The sequence below is a fragment of the Vicugna pacos genome, chromosome 3, assembly GCF_048564905.1.
Source record: "Vicugna pacos chromosome 3, VicPac4, whole genome shotgun sequence".
Taxonomy (NCBI): domain Eukaryota; kingdom Metazoa; phylum Chordata; class Mammalia; order Artiodactyla; family Camelidae; genus Vicugna; species Vicugna pacos.
The window spans coordinates 23,680,732-23,693,859 of record NC_132989.1 but is presented as its reverse complement, the minus strand read 5'-3'; the positions used below and the strand labels follow the sequence as shown (position 1 = coordinate 23,693,859).

Below are 13,128 nucleotides of genomic sequence, written 5' to 3'. Positions count from 1 at the left end.
CAACTTCTTCACTTACAAAGGATACTGGTTGTAGCTTTTTAACATCTTTCCCCACCCAAAGGGGAAGCAGAGAAGGGCTCTTTTTAGACCTGTGGAAAACAATCAATGATAAATTGCATGGTGGAACCTGAACCCACACCCATGCAGCCTGAGCCTGAGCCTCAGACCTGGGTCACACAGCTGCCTGTCTCCTAGGAGGGTCTGCTAAGGGCCCAGGACCAGGAAGTCAGGGGTGCAGGATGAATCTGGATGAGCCCAATGAGGAGACAGACTGCAGACCAAACTTCACCCTCCCTGATGTCTTGTTTGTGTATATATGAAGTGGGGAAAGGGGCAGAAGCAGTCAGTCCTATCACCCAGCTGTGGGTTCAGCAACCTGGCAATGGTCTGGCTCCCCTCTATGTAACCCCGATATGCTCTTTCCTTGGCCCCAGGGACCCCTGAAAGAACTGGTGGTTCAAAGTCTCTTTCTGCTTTACAGCTATGCTATTTTGTGCAGCATACCTAAGGGCAGCAGAGATACTGGAGTCCTCAATCAGGCCTCTTCTAGTGTCACTCCTTCCATGGGGACTCCTTCCCATATCCCAGATCAGACCCGACCCTGGTGGTTATGGAAGCCTCAAGGGCTCCAGGATCCCTAGCCCTGGCCTGATGCTACCCTAGGGGTCTCTCAAAGGCCTCCTTCCACAGCTCCCTATGTTTTTGCCAGCCTTCGCCCTAACAGTGCACCTGCTCCCACAGCCTCAGTGCTCACCTCTGCCAGGAAGAGGCCCAGACCAGACTCATTTCCAGCTGCAACCTCCCCTCTTTCCTTGTGCCAGGGCAGTCCTACCCACCCTGCCTCACTGTTTCCCTTTCTGAAATCCACCTGCAGAGTCTCCTGACACCATCTTTAAAGTGACTCTTGGCCTTGGCCTTAGCCAGGCCACAGCACCTCCTTTTTGGACCCTGCCCTGCCATGCCATAGAACAGCTGCTCCACCGTCTCTCCTCCCTGCTCCCTCACTGCCTGTCAAGTCAAAACCATCTTCTTCTGAGCTATACAAACTTTCTACAGCACGGTCAGCCCAGCAAATCCCAGCTCTGTTACTCACAAGGTATGTGACCTCAGGCAGCTCTCTGGGCCATATCTTCCTCATCTGTAAAATGTACTTCAAAGGCTATTGAGAGGTTTTAAAGGCAGTGAGGCAGTAGGTATCCAGCACTTTGTAGACTTTGGGTCTGATCCCCACTATGCCCAAGCCCTAAGAAATCCTACCCTGGCTAAACAGGCTCCTGTGCAGCCAGCAGCTCTCCCAGGCTTCCTATGTGTTGTGGCACGAGGTGGGCAGGAGAGGGCCTGAGGCTGAGCAAAGTGACTGCAGGGGAGGCAGCCATGAACTTATCCCAGGTTTCTGTGGGCCTCAGTTTCCCCTCAGCTCAGTGAAGCTGAGATTTCTACAAGAAAAGCCAGGATGGGGAGATTTCTACATAGAGGCTGGGAGGGGTTGCTTGAGCAGCAGGAGTGAGCCTCTGGTGCACTGGGAAGGGCTGAAAAACAAACGCACCAGAATCCAAATCAGGAAAGCTCAGAGCAGTGGTTGCCGTGGCAACCTGCAGCAGGCTCCCAGCCTGGCGCTCAGCCTCTCTAGGGTGGGGGCCAAGACTTGTCAGGCTCGGCTGCCCCTGCCTTCACCAGCTCTGCGCAGCTCAGCAGGGACACAGGAGAGGGGCAAGGGCACCTCCGCCCCATCAGGTGGGCCCTGCAGGCCTGGGCTCCCACTACCAGCTTTAGGGAGATGACTCCTCTCCCACTCCTTGCCCAGAGCGAGGCCTATTCCCTGCGTGTGGAGATGCCCTCAGGCTTCCACCAGTGGTCTCAAAGCAACCATGTGGGCACAGGGTAGAGGGGGCAGTGAGGTGATTCCCCAGAGCTCCCATCATAGCTGGGTGAGGGAGGGGACAAGCACGAGGTCCAGGCACTGGTGCAGTGCTTTATGTACATTTTCTCTCATTCCCCTTTGGCAGATGAGAAAAGATGTTCAGGGAAGTTAAGTGACTTCCCAAAGTCACAGAACCACTGGGTGGTAAAGAGCTGGCTCCAAGCTGGGGTTTTCCAACTCCTGGACCCAGACCCTTCCCACAGGGCCTGTTACTGGATGCCATGGACAGACTATCCAGCACGTCATCAGGGGACCCAACAATCACCACGGGGTTGTGCACAGTCTGCACACACAGAGGAAACAGACAATGGCCTTCATGCCTCCGTTTTAATGGCCAAACCAGCACTGCCCAGATGATACCCATACCCCAGTAGGGAAGTCCTCCCTCCTGCCTGGTATCTCCTCACAAGCCCACCCAAGCTGGTGCCCTTTAGCCTTACTAGCAGCATCCCAGTCCAGTCCAAGTGTCAGCCTCATCTCAGCTCCTTCAGCAAGCTGTTGATAGAGCCCAGGAGTTCCCGGAAGTAGCCCTCATCCTCGCCATCTTGGAGCTCCAGGGCAGCCAGTGCCTGGTACTCAGCCTGCAGGCTGACCAGCATCCTGCTGAGCTGGGGGTCTTGACGGTAGCGGTCCCGACAGGTGGCCAGGAGGGCATCCAGCGTCTGCAGCACCTTTTCTCGGGCATCGTGCTCTGGCAGTGCCAGGAGGTGGGCAGTGATCTCGCACCAGCCCTGTTCCCGAAGGCCTGGCAGAAGGTGCACCTGGCGATACTGCTGAAGCTTCTCTGGGGACGTCTCCTGGGTCAGCTCAGCCTCCTCCTCAGCAAACATCTGCCATCCGCACGGCCAGGTGGCAGGGGTATGGGAGGGGTAAAGAACACACAGATAGCAGTTAGCTCTGCCCTTCAGACTTGAAGGCACGTGGCCGACCCACGAGTCGGCACCCTCTTCTTCCATCCCCTTCATGGGAGAAATCAGCTGGATTCATGGCTTCACATGTGCTCCCCAACCCATCCAAATGTCCACCCAACTGTCACTCATCAAAAACAACTGTGCAATGTGCCAGGTGCTTGGAAAAACCAAGATGGAGACCTAGTCCCTGTCCTCAAGGAGCTCAGGATCTAGCAGGAGAATAAAAACGAACTGAACAATTCCTACATAGCAGGATGCATTTAGTCCAGCAGGGTAGGGTGGAGGCAGACAGTCTGCATTCAAATTCCTGCTCCACCATGGACTGCTGAATGACCTGTGGCTGGCACAGCCTGCCTGGGACCCAACGTCATCACCTCTTACGTGGAAGTGATGTGACCCCTTCAGGACTGTTGGGAGGACTCAATGAGACAGTGAACATGCAGCCAGTCAGTGCCCAGCACCAAGAGCACACCAACAGTGTGAGCTTTGCCATCAAGTATTAACTATACCTTCTGCACCTCAAAAAATGTTAGCTGTGCCAGCAGTGTCAGAATCATCACCACCATACTGATCCACTCCCTCAGAGGAGTTAGGACACAGGGGACAACGGAGGATGGCATTTCCCTGAGTCTTGAGGGGCGTGTGGGAGTTGTCCAAGAAGACAGGGGTGGAGGGTCCACACACAGAAGCAGGTTGTGACAAAAGGCCTGGGCCCGCCTCATGTTTGAAGAATGGCAGGTTGCTCTGGTGGATGAGGCATGAGGGTCAGGCTGGGGCCCAGTGTCCCTCCAAAGAGGGTGGCCACTACGCTGAGGGCCTGGGGAGCTGAGGAAAGTTTGGGCAGGAAGTCACATGCATGGCATATGTCTGTTAAGTGCAGAATCCCAGCCCCAGCAGCCTACAGTGGGTACCAATCCTGCCAGGCTCTAGAGGCAGGAAAGGAAACACCTGAAACCTGGTAAGTTACCAGCTTATTTCAAATGTTGGATGAAGGCTATGTAGAGATGGAGGGTTGGAAGTGGTTAGAGATGTCCCACATTGATTGTACTAAATATATCTGCAAGAAGAAAGGAATCACTGCTCTAACTCCAGCAGGGGAAGAGGATGGGGAAGACAAGAGGGAAGCCCAGGAAAAGACTGGGGACCACAGTGGACCACCTGATGGTATTGGTGCCCATGGAGCTGGGAGAGGAAGCAGGGGAGGGGAGGGGTTCATCATCCTGGGACAGAAAAGGCTGAGAAGGATCTGGTAGTCCTTCCCTAACCTACTCCCAAGTCCTGCCTGCTCCACCTCCAAAACACATCCCAGTCCTCACTGCACTTCTGCAGTCTGCTGCCTCCCGCTCCCAGCCTACTTCCTCCAGTCTCCCAACTGCAGACAGTGCAACCCAGCCCCAAACCCTTCACAACTTGGCATTTTTGATGATAAATAATGACTCCTTTCCCTGGAACTTCAAGGCTCTGCAGGATCTGCACCTCCCCACATACGTCCTCACTCTGGCACCATTCACATTAACTCACCCCCAGGGCCTACGCAGGTGCAGCTCCCACTCCGAGGCACACTGTCACCTAATACCAACTCCACAGTCAAACTGACTCACCCCTCAGATCTTAGCACCTCCCCTGACTCCCCAGAAGAGGTCATAATCATAAGCCTCCATAGCCTACATGTTCTAGGAGATTCTCTGATAAATGTCTGCCCAAAAACACCAGGAGGGAAGGGACCATGGACTTGGCACAATTATCAGGCAGGGCAGACACCCAGTCAACACTTGTGGAAGGAACCAGTGGGCAGGTCACCACTGTGGCCATTCAGCTCCACAGAGGCATAAGAGGATGTGGGCTCATGAGCACAGGCAAGTGTCCCATCTCTGCAGGAGCCCAGATGTCAGAACACAGTCTCTCAGTAGAGGCCCTGTCAAGAGCCAACAGACAGAGGAAGAAATGCCTGGGTTCCGGCAGACTGCAGAAGGGATATACCTGTGAGCCAAGGACCCCAACAATCTGAGAGGTAGATCCACATTCTATGGGCATTCCAAAGTTCAGTTGCTACCTCCTCACACCAGTGATGCCCTCAAGGCCCATGGTATCCCCTTTGGCAACCTGACACACCTCTACTTTCAGGCATTTCTGGATCCATCCCTGGGTGGACTAGTTCTTCATTCTTTCTGAGAAACCACAAGGACAGAGATGCCCTGACTGCCTCAAGCATACAGTATGGTTGCCATCTGTCCTCTGACTAAAAGTCCTCCACCATCCTCCTGTAGGAAGATGGCTGTCTCTGTACTGTTTGCAGAGAGACACTAGTCCCTCTGTGATCTTCACAGCACCCCTAAGACTCAAAGGCAGACTCCTGGGGCCAGCTGACTCAGAGCAGCTTTGGTAAGACTGCCAGCGGTAGCTCTCCAGGTATGAGCCACTATACCCCACTATACCAGGGCTTGGGGCAGCAAGGCACCAGAGGAGAGTAATGGGTTTTTCCTGGGAAATGCCAAGCCAATGTACACGTCCTTCCCCAGGCTCGCTGGCCCACTCCCAGGATGTCAACTGTGCCCAGGCCTTATTAATTGGATGTGAGCAGCACATGACTGCCTGTTCTTCTCAGAAACCAGGTTTCTGCAGCTTGGAGGAGTGGAACAAGGCGGGTGGAAAGAAGGGGGAAGTGAAGAGAGAGACTAAGAAACAAGACAGGCCAGAGAGACAGAGAGACAGAGTGAGTGAGTGCACACACACAAAAGCAAATAGCTGAACTCAGAAGCAGTGACAGGCAACCCTGATCCTCAGCCTGAGGCTTGGGGGAGGGGTGTGCAGCGCAGAGAGGGTAGGGACGAAGGGCTGGGCCCCTCTGCCCCCAACCTTCAGCAGGGTTGCAGTGGCTGCCCAGTCCTGCTCCACTAATCCACAGTCTGCTGTAGGGAGTGTGGCCCCAGAGAGGCAGCTGAGCAAACCCTGCCAATGCTCTCTGCAGCAGCTGAATTAAGAATCAGGCCTGGATGGTTTTACCCTCTCCTTAATTAAGTCACTTCAGGCTCACAAAGACCAAAGTGAGCTGTGTAGCAAGTCTTCTCCCAGGCGGCAAGCCCTGGGGTCCCTTGGGCCCTTGAGGGCAGCCATTCTGAGTGTCCGCCCAGAGCCAAAGCTCCCAGAGGAGGCACCTCCAGGTTTCTAGAATCTTAAGATTCAGCATCATTCCAGCCTCTGCCTCCTCTGTCTCCTGGCTGCTCTGACGGCTTCCAGGTACAGCCAATCCATCCCACCTGTATCTTGGCACCCCGACCCTATGCTTCAGCCAAGTGACCCTTCATTCTACGAAGGGCTGATCTTGGCTATTTCTGGCCTTCAGTCATGGTGACCCCTCATCAGACTGACCCATGTGCGTGCATACTTGACCCTGCTCACTGCCAGCACTCTCTACTCCCCTCCTGCTCATCAGCCCTCAGGTTTTAGCTCAGTAGTCACTTCCCAAAGGACATCTGACCTGATGTCTCCGAAATTCTGGGCTCCACAGCATCCCAGTCTGCCCATCTCAGGGCTGGCATGTTTGCTCAAGAGTACTCAGCTATGAGGACAGAGGGATGGACTGAAGAGATGGGGGACGGGAAGGATCAAATGGCCAGAAGCAAACATAAAGCAAAGTTCAGGGAGGCAGGGCAGGCCTAGGCACTCACCTTCTCAGTGACCAGGTCATAGAGCAAGGTAACCACACGCACGGCCAGCACCTCCATGCCTTTCTCCTGGACCAGACTTCTCAAAACGTGCAGCCCCCCCAGCTTCAGGAACTGCTGCTGGGCATACGGGAAGTGTCGTAGTAGGGAGCACAGTGCAAACAGGACCTGGGGAGGCAGAGATCCAGAAGGGTGAGGGGCCATACAGATCTGGCCCTGCCCCAAGGCCAGGAAAAGGCAGCCAGAGGCGCCCCAATTTCCCCAGCCCAGCCCCCATTCTTCCTGGCCCCACCTACCACCCTCAGGTATAGCTATACCCCAGGACCCAGATCTGTGAGAGCAAGGAGAGACATCAGACACCTCCAACATTACCCAGTGGACAAACAGAGGCCCAGGGCAGGAAGCCAGGGTGTTGGAGCTGAGACTGCACCATGGGTTGAACCCAGGCCTCCAGATGCCTCAGCATGCTGTAGTGCTGCTTTAGGGGATGGAGACATCTGCCCTATGCCACCTAGAAGATGACCAGTCAGGCCCCCAAGAATGATGTACACAGCCTGGAAAGGGACCCTTGCCTTTTAGGGTCCACAGAGGTGCCGGGGTCTGGGTACGAAAAAGGGAAGAGAAACGTACCTTCTTCTTTGCAGTGAGGGGCTGCTCCGTGGCCAGGATGACCAGCAACTTCTGCAGGGCTCCCCCCTCAATGGCCTCCACTTGGACCTTTGGGTTGCTGGGGGAAACACACAGGAAAGTATGACTTCGCACCTACTTGGGGGCACATGCCTGTGACCAACCCAGGTTAGGTAGGGGTCTGGTCCCCTTGGGATATGGAGCTCCTCGAGCACAGGGCCAGGGACCCCTTCCTCTCTCTCTGCCATCCTGGGTGGTGCACAAAGACATCACAGAGTAAACGCTTGTGGGAGGAAGGCAGGAAGAAAGAACAAGATCCAGGGAGCCTCTGAATCCCTGAGTAGATCCTAAAACAGGACCAACCCAGCTGCCTTCCTGCTGGACTCTCCACTCCAAGACAATAGCTACTGTGATTGTCCCTGTGTCTCAGAGCTCAGCACAGAGCCTGCCATGTCGTAGGGCCCTGGACAATAGGGAATGTGCAAATAAACACACGTGTACAACCATGACTGTACCAACCAACAACGAGCAACATGGAAATACTCAAAACCCAGAGCTGCCTCTGAAACTCCATTCCTGATTCTGGGCTGGAGAAAGCTCAGGAGCTTCAGTCGAACATTTCAGGCACAGCCGTCCTGGATGAAAGGATGGGGGCCTGGAGGGTGAGACCTCCTCTAGGGCTGAGCACCAGATGGTGGACATGGTGATATGATCTTACTTTCTAAGATCAGATTGGTCATCAATTAAGGAGCAAGTGCCAAGCACAGGGACCCGTATAGTTAGGCCCTTGAGAAAGGTCAAGATTCTCTCAGCAGCAGCTTATGAGGCCTCAGAAAAGAAAGTTGGTGGGAATGTAAAAAGCCTGAGACCAGCAGCAAGGGGAGGGGCCAGGCCAGAGGTCAGATGGTGGCTGTCACGCGCACCCAGACAGCAAGCACACAAAGGGCACCATGTCTATACCTGCCTCTGGCTGCCCTATCTCAGCACAACCACCAAAAAGCACCCTGGGAGACCCCAGAAGCACCTGTTCCTCCTACCCCTGAACCCTGGGGGGCCTCACAGTATCCTGGAGAGTGAGGCAGACTACAGACAAAACAGAGAGAGTCGACTCGGTTGGAAACCCAGGAAAGGGGAAGCAGGTAATCAGAGTGCACACTGCTGCTCACAAGAGAGGGCCTGGCCCACAGCACAGCAGGCACTCCCTAAGAGCTGACCAGTTGGTATGGAAATGGGGCCCAAGTGAGTCCTCAGTGGTCCATCCTCTCCTACCAGGCATCAGCTTCAAGGTTCAAAGCAGACTTAGACACAGATCCAGTTTTCCTACTGTAAAATGGGAGGCACCTGTGTCCCTCTGCATCCTCTCGGCAGAAAGGACGTGCAGGGTGTGTGCCAGCCTGTCCTACTGCAATTCCACTTGTGTCTGAGGAGCAGCCTGGAGATGGGCTGGGGTCCCTGGGGAAGCAGGCTGACAGCTCCTCTCCAGAACAGGCAGGTGGGCGCTGATGTAGGGGGCCTGGGAGCTGAGCCTCTCCCCTGCCCCCCGTTCCCCCAACTAAAGAAAGGCAGCTGCTCCATCAAAGCGTGAGCTAATTAGGGCTGTCTCTGCCATCATGTGCCTGAGGAACACTCACCCGCAACAGGCAGGGTCTAGGAAAAGAAGACGAGCACGCTGAGAAATTCACACAAATGTCAAATGCTGCCTCCCAAGGAAGGGGGACTGCGAGGTCCAGCATCGTATCAGCCTCAGGGAGCAGCATCGGGGAGCCCATCCCAGAGGCCCTCAGAACAGCAAAGACACGCCCTCCAAAGACAGCACCTGAAGCTTCGTCCTAGTCTAAGATCTGCTGAGAACAAGACCCAGAGATGAGAATCACCTGACCAGGCCCAGAAGACAAGATCAGACAGGAAACGAGGGGCCTCCAAGGAGACCCAGCCTGAGCAGTTCTAGAGCAGAGCAGCAGCCCTGTCACCAACATGAGGCAGTGCTGGGGGAGGGGCGAGACATATGCAAAGACTAGGACTTTGCCCATCCAGGTCTCACCTGGTAGAAGGGGAGAGAAGACTCAAATCCCTAAAGAAATCAAAGTACAGACAAGAAACTACCTGGGGCAAAAGGGGAGGACACACACTGTGTAGGCAAGGGTCCTTCAGAGAAAGAATAAGTCAATGAGAATAAACAAAAGATGCCAAAAGCCAAGAAGAGATAAGGCTTCCCTGGTACTTGTGTCACAGGAGACCTGATGTGGGTTAGAGAGGGCCAGACAGCACTCTGCCCCAGCAAGGATCTAGAGGCACTGCCAGGCAGTCCTCAGAGAAGCCCCACATGTAGGACAGATCCTTGGGGACACTAAGCATGTTCTCTGCCATGCAACAACACTGAACAAGCCAGGCTCCACATGTATGAGAGACACCACACCATCATATTCCACTTAGAGGTTTCAGAGTGAATGAATGAATGACTATGTTACTTTAGGCCAGATCAGGTGACTCTGAACCTAAGGTCTGTGTGGGTTCAAAGAAAGAATAGGAGAGTCTGGTCTGGAAGAGCCAGGAGGGCTGCCTGGGAGAGGAGAGACTGCAGGAGGCTGGGATTAACAGGTGAGGAAGACAGCATGTGCTCAGGGAACAGCAGGAGCGTGTACAGAAAGGCTAGGAGATCATTCAGTGGAAGGCGGCCCTGAAGAGTCATGGAAAATGGGGCTGAGAAGTGCAGATGACACCTGACACCAGGGCAGGTCAAGAGGTCTGCTGGCAGGGACTGAGAAGGGGTGACACAGGACCCAGATGCTGCCTAGCAAGCGGAACCTGCTCCTGCTCCTCCCACCTCAGTCCATAAAACAAGTGCATCCAGCGCACACAGACACCAGGGGAGACCCAGGAAGACAGCCTTCCTCAGGACAGTGACCCCAAGAAGGGTAGGAGATGAGCGGGGGGGACACTCTGAGCCAGGCATAGCCCACCACTCCCAGGTCAGGCTGGTGCTGCTATGTGATGTGTGTCCATTATCTGCCCAGGATCCCTTCTTCCTCACCTGGCAGACACCCTTCTCCTCTGCTGCCTCTCCCACTCCTTGTGGTCCTGACGGGGTGGGTCCCAATCCCACAGAACACAAGGGAGGGCCTGTGGCCCAGTGCTGCCTCATCATAGCTCCCCATCACCATGGCCTCAGTGGTCACCCAGGACTGGGCAATCAGAGCCCTCAGTCTTTTACACTGGAGTCAAGACAGACAGAAGTTCTCTTTTCCATAAGGTAGGCTGCTATAAGCCAGCAGCACCTACAGCCATGCTGTAGCCAGGTCCCATCCCATTCTCACCCATCCCACCCTACCCCCAAGGAAAGAAGCCCATTTAGAGTAGGAGAGAATAGCTTTAACACAAGAGAAGTAAACCAGATAGAGAAAGATAAAGCCAGGTGGCTTCTGCCACTTGCCAAAATCATTTTCATAAGGCAATAAATCTACCTTTTCACCTGTAGTAGAGCCCTGAAGGACCTGGGTAAGTAGAGCAGGACCATGGGTCAAAAGTGGTCAAGTGGTTGAATGTGGCCAAGTGCGACATCAGTAGCCCTGGGCCTATACCCTAAGCAACCTTTCCTCCTAACTAGCTAGAGTGAGGGAACCCACGTAATTCTGAGCCTTACCTGAGCCTTCAGGGCTTCACTAGCTCCAGGGACCCTCAGAGGTTCCACACAATACCCTTCTGAAAACAGCCTTTTAGTGATGCCCAGTCAAGTGGCTGAGAAAAGGAGGAGGAGGAGAGTGGGAAAGACCTGGCTAGCACTTCCAGATGGCACTGAGTCCATCCAGGCAGGGACAGAAGAGAAGGGAATTTACTGAGCAACCTGTCCTGGAGGGCATAATCTCTTTCTCCCCAGGCAGCTCAGCCTTGGGCTTTGAATGCTCAGTGCTGCATGCTTTGGGGGAGGAAATGCTCCAAACAGCTCAGAGCAATAGGGAATGTGCAAGGACCAGGGTCTGGAGCACCTACGGTGAGAATCCTGTCAACTATGGCCGATGACCTTGGGCAAGTCCCTTCACTTCAGTTTCCTCACTGGGAGGCAGAGCTAAAACTACCTTGTGTTAAAGATAGAATAGCTAATGAATACCAAAATGCCAGCCAATGCATTGTGATTGAAAGATTCTAATTACAGTGGGTTTGCTACACAAAGAGACCAGACCATATTCAGCCCAGATGCCCCAGGCACATGTACACTGGCCTCATCCCCCTCCTAGACTACAGACACAGGACCAGAGCTGCAGCCCAAGCCTGGTGATGGGGGTGGGGCTTTCTTGCTGGGTGGCAGGTGGGTGCCCTGACAATTGGGGATTTGAGTGAGTTAAAAGAGCAGAGGCCTGGCATGCCTTTCAGTGACATCAGTGGCGCTGGTGTGCTCAAAGTCAACAGAAGGGTATTAAGGACGCAGCTAGTCTCCGATGAGATAAATGAGAATAAACCTTGTTCACGGCTAAGCCAGTTGGACTGAATAAATACCATTAGCACTTGGATTACTGGGATGTTCACAATCAGCAGGCGAGTCAGCTGTCTGTGTGCAGAGGGACAGCAGCAGCTGCTACTCTGTAAATCTTGGAGGCGGGGGCAGGCAGGGGCACTGCAGAAATGGAAGTGATTGCATTTGCAGAAATCAAATACTCTGGGTCAGGGTGACCGACGTGGGCAATATGCCAAAGGTGAGAGGTCATATTTTAGCTAACCAAGCTGAACAAGAGTCTAGGGGGCAGTGAGGAAGTGGTGGAGCTGATCTCAGGGTGCACAGCCAAGCCTGGCCAGGAGGCTCATGAGACTGCTGCCCACTTCAGACTCAGGAGCTGCCTTCCTCCTTCCCTGGCACTCAGGACTGGCTACATAATGTTTATAGAAATGTGGGGTCCTTGTCCAAACTACTAGGAATTTCAAGATGGTGAGGGCAGAGCATTAACTTGAGCACAGGCCCTTTTCAGTGAGGGTCCTCTGCGATGTACGGGTCCATGAAGCAGGCACTGCTGGCACCAGGGGAGGGGCAGAGAAAGAGGAAATGCACAGAAATCCTGCTCACGCATGAATTAGAACAAGGGCTGAAAAGGGAGTTTGGATCAGTGGAAAAGGAGAAAAACTAGAAAAGGCAGAGCTTCAGGATGGAAAATAAGGATTAGGTTGACTGGTTTGATGGGCGCTGAGGAAATACTAAGGTGAAACCCCTGGCACACAGCCTGTGTCACCCAGAGTCCCAGTCCAAACCTAGACTTCAGGCACCTAGACTTCAGGTAAACTGCTGAACACGCTATCATGAGTCCTTACAATATTTCTAAGCAGGAAATTATTATTTCTTTCCATTCTCTTAATAACAGAGGGAAAAACCTGCCATTGCTCTGAAACACTCCCTGAGAAGATACTGTGCAGGCGGAAAAGGGGCACACCTCAAGGGTCAGGCTTAATCATCTGTGATCCTGCCTGATGATGTGTGTGCTCACCTTCTTGCCCAGAGAGAAAGATTCCTTCTCTGATGGCCTCACCTTGTCTGGGCCCTCGTGTGTGGCCTTGATCACCAGTGAAACACAAGGGTTTGTAGGATGTGTACTCCTGAACCAGGTAGGTTCATTAGGGATCTAGCCTGCCATCTAGGGGTTAAGGAATCAATTAATCAATCAAGACATGGATAATTACCAACTTAAACAGAAACAGAATAGGATCACCAAAAAAAAAAAAAAAAAAAAACGCTGCGTACAACTCTTCCACATGAAAGTGAAGTCCCCAGGAGAAACAAAACATCAAGCCTGTAACGAGCCTTGCACCACCTAAGTGTGGTGGGAACCACACTGGGCCCTCAGAAGCTCCACATGGACACTCAGAAGGAGTATCACTGGACTCATTCAAATACAGTCCCCAACCAGATGCCAGTCACATAAGCAAATATGGGGCGCCCACAGTTCACAATGATAATGCTCACAACAGTATCTCTAGGACCTTTTCCAGACAGACAGACAGACAGACAGACAGACACACACAC

General features: G+C 53.5%; 1 protein-coding gene across 2 annotated transcripts in view; it reads right to left on the bottom strand.

The window, feature by feature from the left end:
• Positions 1-2,234: 2,234 nt before the first annotated feature.
• Positions 2,235-13,128, bottom strand: part of SIL1 (SIL1 nucleotide exchange factor) — a 206,050-nt gene continuing 195,156 nt past the window's right edge. For both annotated transcript variants that reach the window (XM_072956839.1, XM_072956834.1), the window contains 3 exons: positions 7,128-7,224; positions 6,501-6,665; positions 2,235-2,751 (listed from right to left, as the gene is read on the bottom strand). In XM_072956839.1, the coding sequence (XP_072812940.1) occupies positions 2,395-2,751; positions 6,501-6,665; positions 7,128-7,224 (619 nt within the window). In that variant the 3' untranslated portion in view covers positions 2,235-2,394. The remainder of the gene's footprint in view (positions 2,752-6,500; positions 6,666-7,127; positions 7,225-13,128) is intronic.